Genomic DNA, 7,771 nt, shown 5'->3' on the forward strand with positions numbered 1-7,771 from the left:
GAAGAGACAGTATATATATATATATATATAAAAAATAAGATTTTACAGGATTTTTTTCTTTACACTAAATATGTTGAGAATTAAGCAAGGACCTTTATCAGGCAGGCCCTGAGAACAAAGGCTGAAACAGAAACACTGTCCTGGCTTTAGGAATTGCAGTCTGCTGTGCTGCAACCCAGTTGCCTAAAGGGACTTCTCCTTGTGCTTGTGGTACTGAAATGAAAAAATTCAGGGTATCCTTTCTAGTCTGTTCTGGTGAAAAAAAGGGTCAGAGAACAAAGTCAACCCTTAGTTGACAAATAACCCTTTTCATCAGACCTAAGTCTGATATGAAAGTCTTTGAAAAAGTCTTTGAACTTTTCTTTTCACTTTGATCCAAGAGAGATAGGAGTTTAAGATACAACCAAACCAGTTGGACTCCTGGGCAAAAAAAAAAATGCCTGAGAAGAGGTTGGCTGTGTTGCCATATCACTGCTGTCTTAGTGAAATCTGCCTTTTCTTGTGTCTTCATCATCTCTGAAGTGGGCATCTGTCACTGATGTGAAGATGCAGGAAAAAAAGCATTTCTCTTCTGGTGATGGGAATCTCCTCAGGATTTGCTTAAGAGAAGCCTGAATACCTTTGTCTATAGCCAAGTGTATTATTTCCTTGGCAGTAATACTAGAAGTTCTCTAAGATGACAGAATTTGGTTTTGATTATGCCATTTATTTATTGAAAATGTAATGACAAAAACAAGTATATAGTGGTCAAACACTGGATTGAACTGTATATATCAAATAAGACAGACTACTGCCTGAGCCAAAGTGATCTTAGTTTTCAGCTTTTTAAACTAGTCAGGTATCGGTGTGCTGGTTTCTGCTAGAGTATTAATCAAAAATATACAGCAAGTGACAGAAAAGAAATTCAGTGCCTTGTTCATGCCAAATATTTTTTATCACTGTTTCTGTAGAAAATCTACTGAAAACCTCAAAATTATGTATATGAAAGTATCCAAACTGTTAACTTCTTCAAAATCTGTAAATCACTCTGTATGTTAGTCATTGTACTAAGCCCTGAAAGTAATACATGAGTGAATAATATTAGATTCTTTGTCAAGAAGTTTAGAGTATCATATTTCTGTGCTCTGATCTGTGTTTTCAAAATCTTTTGGCCATTCTCTCCCAACCTACTCAGGTCTCTTTCATGTTGGAGACTGTCTCTCTGACCTTTTACTCCCAATTAAAATTTCCGTTTTATTATCATTTGATACTGATATGTGAGTTGTGAATGATGACTAGCTGTAACCCTGTCTTCTTAGCCTCTTTTATCCCCTACAACAATATTTTACTAGTCTCCTAGTAAATATTTTTTTGAATTGTTCTTATTTTAGATTATATAAAGTTAACCCTTAGGAAACAAATATTTTCGCTTTAAGAATGCCAGATAATACAGTAGAAAGAAGAGTAGCGTCAAGTGTTAAAAGTTTGCCAGCCCTGAGAGTCACCCAGGATTTGCCACTAAAATCCTTATAACCTTGAGCAAGTTGTTTAATCTCTGAGCCTTGGGGAAAGACTCATCTGAGAAATTTTGAAATGAGATCATGAATGTGGAACTCCTAGAACAAGGTAGGAGAACAGATGTGGTCTTTTTCCCCTTCAGTAGAAAGTCAAGTTCCTCTTATTGGGTGGAGGCTTGAACTCCTAAACAAGTGATCCTTCTGGAAATAACAGCTGTAAATTCTCAACAAAACACATAAAATAACAACCTGAAGGCTCTGGAGACTGAAAAACTCAGACAGACTTTAGAGAGAAGCCAAAAATTAAGCAAATGACCAACACAGTGAGTTCCTGTTTTTCAGTGGCTTTACCCTAAAGGCTTTACTAGTAGAAAACCCATTCCTCTTTCTGGGCAGAGGACCTTGGGCCACCAAATAATAAGGGGAAAAAGAACAAAGAGGGAAAATACAGAGAAATGGAACCCTTAATTCTTTCTGGCAACTTAGCACATCTCTGACTGATTGTTGACCAGTCCAGTGTACCATATAAGGATCTTGGAAGTCATCACTCCATCCTCACAAAAAGAAAAAGGCTGAGCATGCTGAAAATCAACAACTCTTATTAGATCCTTCAGAGAAGTGGGGTCATGGAGAAAACCACTGGCCCCCAAATTGGAGAGACAGGCAGGTATATAACTTGTCAGAGCAGAAACCCAGGAACAGAATCCTGCCACTGGAACGACTACCAGGCTAAAAAAAAAACTGTGATTCTGGAAGTTCAGTTTGGATAAGTGTGAAAGTGGAAAAACAGCAGAGGGCCCATTCATAGGGTGCTCATTTCATGAGTTTTATCTCCAGAAATACCCACCAGGTTCTCAGGGTAAAGATCCAGGAAAAATCCTCTATCCAGGAAATAGGTTGTCAATTTGACATTGCCTAGAACATTCTGCTGTCTTAGGTAAAAGCCTGCCCTCAAGGGAAACAATTTTACCAGAGCCAAGTTGGACTATAAAGAAAGCTGAGCGCCAAAGAATTGATGCTTTTGAACCGTGATGTTGGAGAAGACTCTTGAGAGTCTCTTGGACTGCAAGGAGATCAGTCCTGAGTGTTCATTGGAAGGACTGATGTTGAAGCTGAAACTCCAGTACTTTGGCCACCTGATGTGAAGAGCTGACTCATTTGAAAAGACCCTGATGCTGGGAAAGATTGAGGGCAGGAGGAGAAGGGGATGATAGAGGATGAGATGGTTGGATGGCATCACCGACTCAATGGACGTGAGTTTGAGTAAACTCCCGGAGTTGGTGATGGACAGGGAGACCTGGTGTGCTGCAGTCCATGGGGTCACAAAGAGTCGAACACGACTGAGCAACTGAACTGAACTGAACCTCCTTATAAAGTGCTGAACTCAATATACCAGCCAATTTGGAAAACTCAGCAGTGGCCACAGGACTGGAAAAGGTCAGTTTTCATACCAGTCCCAAAAAAAGGCAATGCCAAAGAATGTTCAAACAACCCCACAATCGCACTCATCTCACACACTAACAAAGTAATGCTCAAAACTCTACAAGCCAGACTTCAACAGTAAGTGAACTGTGAACTTCCAGATGTTCAAGCTGCATTTAGAAAAGGCAGAGGAACCAGAGATCAGATTGCCGGCATCTACTGGATCATCAAAACAGCAAGAGAGTTCCAGAAAAACATCTACTTCTGCTTTATTGACTATGCCAGAGCCTTTGTGTGGATCACAACAAACTGGAAAATTCTTAAAGAGATTGGGAAAACCAGACCACCTTAACCTGCCTCCTGAGAAATCTGTTGCAGGTCAAGAAACAACAGTTAGAACCAGATATGGAACAATGGACTGGTTCCAAGTTGGGAAAGGAGTACATCAAGGATGTATATTGTCACCCTGTTTAACTTATATGCAGAGTATATCATGCGAAATACCAGGCTGGATGAAGCACAAACTGGAATCAAGATTGCTGGGAGAAATATCAATAACCTCAGATGTGGAGATGACACTACCCTTATGGCAGAAAGTGAAGAGGAACTCAAAAGCCTCTTGATGAAGGTGAAAGTGGAGAGTGAAAAAGTTGGCTTAAAGCTCAACATTCAGAAAACTAAGATCATGGCATCTGGTCCCATCACTTCATGGCAAATAGATGGGAAAACAATGTAAGCAGTAAGAGACTTTATTTTGGGGGGCTAAAAAATCACTGCATATGGTGATTGCAGCCATGAAATTAAAAGATGCTTGCTCCTTGGAAGAAAAGCTGTGACCAACCTAGATAGCATATTAAAAAGCAGAGACATTACTTTGCCAACAAAGGTCCATCTAGTCAAAGTTACCGTTTTTCCAAGTAGTCTTGCATGGATGTGAGTTGGACTATAAAGAAAGCTGAGCAGTGCCAAATTAATGCTTTTGAACTGTGGTGTTGGAGAAGACTCTTGAGAGTTCCTTGACTGCTAGGAGATCCTAAAGGAAATCAGTCCTGAATATACATTGGAAGGACTATGCTGAAGCTGAAACTCCAGTACTTTGGCTTACCTGTTGTGAAGACCTGACTCATTGGAAAAGACCCTGATGCTGGAAAGATTGAAGGCTGGAGGAGAAGGGGATGACAGAGGATGAGATGGTTGGATGCCATTACCGACTCAATGGACATGAGTTTGAGCAAGCTCTAGGAGTTGGGATGCATAGGGAAGCCTGGTGTGCTGCAGTCCATGGGGTCACAGAGTCAGACACAACTAAGCAACTAATCTGAACTGAACCACCTTGAGATTTATCAGGGCCTGACTGACCTGGGGCAAGGAAAAATACCCGACTCCAACGTTCTGTTGTTCCCTGTCTCACCTCAGATTGGCAGGACTACTAAGAAACACGAAGTGACGGTTGAGCCCAGGATCACAGTCTCACTAAAAGACTGAGACATCATAGAACTGTAGGATATCTCCCCTCTCTTCACAGCTCACTGCAGCATCATTCGGCATACTGTGTAATAATGAGGTTACAGTAGAAAGAGTTCATTTAAGAAGTCTCTTGGGAAACCCAAAAACAGTAGAGCAGACAAAAACAAGGATACCAACAGAAGTTATAGCCCCTTGATGTCTACAGCTACAAAAACAGTACATTGCCTGACTCCAGCCAGATAAAGGAAAAAAACCTCACACCACAGGGTTTTACCCAGCTTTCAACAAAAAAATTATAAGGCGTACTAAAAGGCAAAGTCATAGGTTTGAAGAAACAGCAAGCATTGGAATTATTTCACCAGGAATTTTAACAATAAGACTTAATATGTTTAGGGCTCTAGAGGAAAAAAAAATCAGTAAACTTTACTCAGTAGAAACTTCTTAAACTGAAAAGCAAGGATGAAGAAAAGAATGAATAAGAAATAGAATATCTAAGAGTTGCAGGACAATTACTAAGGGTTATAGGCTGCACTGTCTGTGGGATATCCTAGGCAAGAATGCTGGAGTGGCTTGTCATTTCCTCCTACCAGGGATCTTCCCAGCCCCAGGATTGAACCCACATCTTCATTTCAGATGAACTCTTTTTTTACTACTGAGCCACCTGGGAAGCACCACCTAGGCCCTAGAAAAGACCACATTTCATCCTGAGTTAGAAGGAAATTTTTTTGAGCAGGGGAGCGACATGATGTCTTATGGTTTAGGATTGTTCTGTCAGGTAAACCACAGAAGTTGTCCATTTAATGTGAAAATACATTGGAGAATCAGGCTACCACAGTCATACCCTAACCCATAATTCATTATGTACATTAGCATGTTTAAAGGCTGTGAAAAATCCCACTATACCTAGAGTAAAGAAATCTGTTCACGTTTGTTCCACATTTCTTAGACCTTTTGAGCCTATGGTTTTCTTTAGCATCTTAACCATGTCCAAAGAAATGCTTTATGTTTATTGAGCGCTTACTATATGCCATGCCCTGTCTAAATGCTTTATGTCCATTATTTTTTCCATAACTGTCCCATTAAGGAGATGCTAGTGTTACCCCTTTTTACAAGAACCTGAGACATAAAACAAGGACCTTACTGAAAGTGTCACAGCTAGTACCTAAGAGAGTGAGGTTTGGGCCTAGGTGGTTTTACACCAGAACCATGGCCTTAGGCCTAGGCCGTGGTCTGTTAGACTATTTACTAAAAAATTATTTCCAAAAGGGCTTCCATTGTGGCTCAGCTGGTAAAGAATCCACCTGCAATGCCGGAGACCTGGGTTGGGAAGATCCCCTGGAGAAGGGAAATGCTACCTACTCTGGTGTTCTGGCCTGAAGAATTCCATAGACTGTATAGTCCATGGGGGTTGCAAAAAGTTGGACATGACCGAGCAACTTTCACTTCACTATTTCCAAAAATCACCATTTCTTTTGTAAATCAAAACCTTGAATTTTTCTCTTTAAATTTACAGATGTCTCAAAGATAATCTTTTGATAAAAGATGCCTTTCATATTTTCAGTGAACTGTGTTACTTTTCATTTCTTCCAGGATTTGTGCTCTGATTGTTTTAAAAATCATTTCTGCCTTATAATGTGTGTTTAATTTTTCCTAGATTGAAGGATTCTCACTAAACAAATTAGGAAACTTCAACCTTAAAGAAATTGAGAAAGACTCTGTGGTCTGGGAATACACTGATAATGTTGCAGGGGATGTGGACTCAACAAAAGAGGAGGCACCAAAGGAAATGGCCATTAAAAGGGGACAGGTCTGTTCTCTCTCATGTCTGGTCTTACCATTTATTTTTAATTCAGTTGTTAATTGTGGAGTTTATGTGTTAGTCTTCTTTTCTTCTTTTCTCAACTATCTTTAATTATTTCATAACTTTAATTTCTAGTCTGTTCAGTTCTTTGAATAGACAAGGAATAAAAGGTAAAATTGCAAATCATTGAATCCACAGTTAACGTGGTTTCTTCTCTGTGTAAGGTGCTATGAAAGAGGCTGAGAATTCAAAAATAAGTTCCTATCTATCCTGCAAGAGCTTAGGTCTTAGGTTATATTATGAGGTTTAAATATAAGAAAAGTTAACTAACCTCAAATTGCTAAAATAACAGTGAATAAGCCTATGCTAGTATACTTGTCCTTACTCATACAGTTAGTAGTGAGAAGGAGAATTTATGAACAAGGAACAAGCTGTCATTAGAATTTCAAACAAAAATCTAAGCAACATAACAGTAGGATTCTGACCCAAATTGGTAAACAGTCCTTGACTCCATGAGCTTTCCCATATCCCTTTGGGATAAAATGACAGTAATATCCACAAAATACCTCTGAGACTCAGATTCTAATCCTAGCTCTTCACACAGAGGTCATGTCACTCCTGTAGCCCTTGTTTACTCTGGCCTAAAATGGGGAGATATTGGTGAATCACATATTCTTGGTTTTGTTGAGGGGAAGAGAATGGTGGTGGCACCTACCTGAGCTGCCACCAGAACACACCACTTGTGTCATTTGTCTGTGTGGGTTGTTGGCACAGTGTTGGCTAAGAGCACAGACTGTGGAGCCAGAATATTTGAATTTGTATCCCAGCTCACCCACTTCTAGCTTTGTGACTTTGGGCAGGTGATTTAATCTTTCTGTGTCCCAGTTTCCTCACCTGTAAATGGAGATGATATTGTACCTTCTCATAGGGTCATCGATTTATAGAATGCTTAACTCAGTGCCGAGCATATGGTGGTTCAGTTCAGTTCAGTTCAGTCGCTCAGTCATGTCCGACTCTTTGCAACCCCACCAATCGCAGCACACCAGGCCTCCCTGTCCATCACCAACTCCCAGAGTTCACTTAAACTCACTTCCATTGAGTCAAGGATGCCATCCAGCCATCTCATCCTCTGTCGTCCCCTTTTCCTCCTGCCCGCAATCCCTCCCAGCATCAGAGTCTTTTCCAGTGAGTCAACTCTTTGCATGAGGTGGGCAAAGTAGTGGAGTTTTCCGCTTTAGCATCATTCCTTCCAAAGAACACCCAGGGCTGATCTCCTGGAGAATGGACTGGTTGGATCTCCTTGCAGTCCAAGGGACTCTCAAGAGTCTTCTCCAACACCACAGTTCAAAAGCATCAATTGTTTGGCCCTCAGCTTTCTTTACAGTCCAACTCTCACATCCATACATGACCACTGGAAAAACCATAGCCTTGACTAGACGGACCTTTGTTGGCATAGTAATGTCTCTGCTTTTGAATATGCTATCTAGGTTGGTCATAACTTTTCTTCCAAGGAGTAAGCATCTTTTAATTTCATGGCTGCAGTCACCATCTGCAGTGATTTTGGACCCCAAAAATATAAAGTCTG

At 40.4% G+C, this 7,771-nt stretch overlaps 1 protein-coding gene across 11 annotated transcripts in view; it reads left to right on the forward strand.

The window, feature by feature from the left end:
• The window catches only part of ZCCHC6 (zinc finger, CCHC domain containing 6), a 59,005-nt gene that overhangs the window by 15,584 nt on the left and 35,650 nt on the right, over nucleotides 1-7,771 (forward strand). For all 11 annotated transcript variants that reach the window (XR_825270.1, XR_825269.1, XM_010840039.1 and 8 more), the window contains exon 11: nucleotides 6,040-6,192. Coding sequence is in view for 9 of the 11 variants with exons in the window: in XM_010840039.1 (XP_010838341.1) it covers nucleotides 6,040-6,192 (153 nt within the window). In the remaining 2 variants the exon portion in view is untranslated. The remainder of the gene's footprint in view (nucleotides 1-6,039; nucleotides 6,193-7,771) is intronic.

The sequence above is a fragment of the Bison bison genome, unplaced genomic scaffold, assembly GCF_000754665.1.
Source record: "Bison bison bison isolate TAMUID 2011002044 unplaced genomic scaffold, Bison_UMD1.0 scf7180017864141, whole genome shotgun sequence".
Taxonomy (NCBI): Eukaryota; Metazoa; Chordata; class Mammalia; order Artiodactyla; family Bovidae; genus Bison; species Bison bison.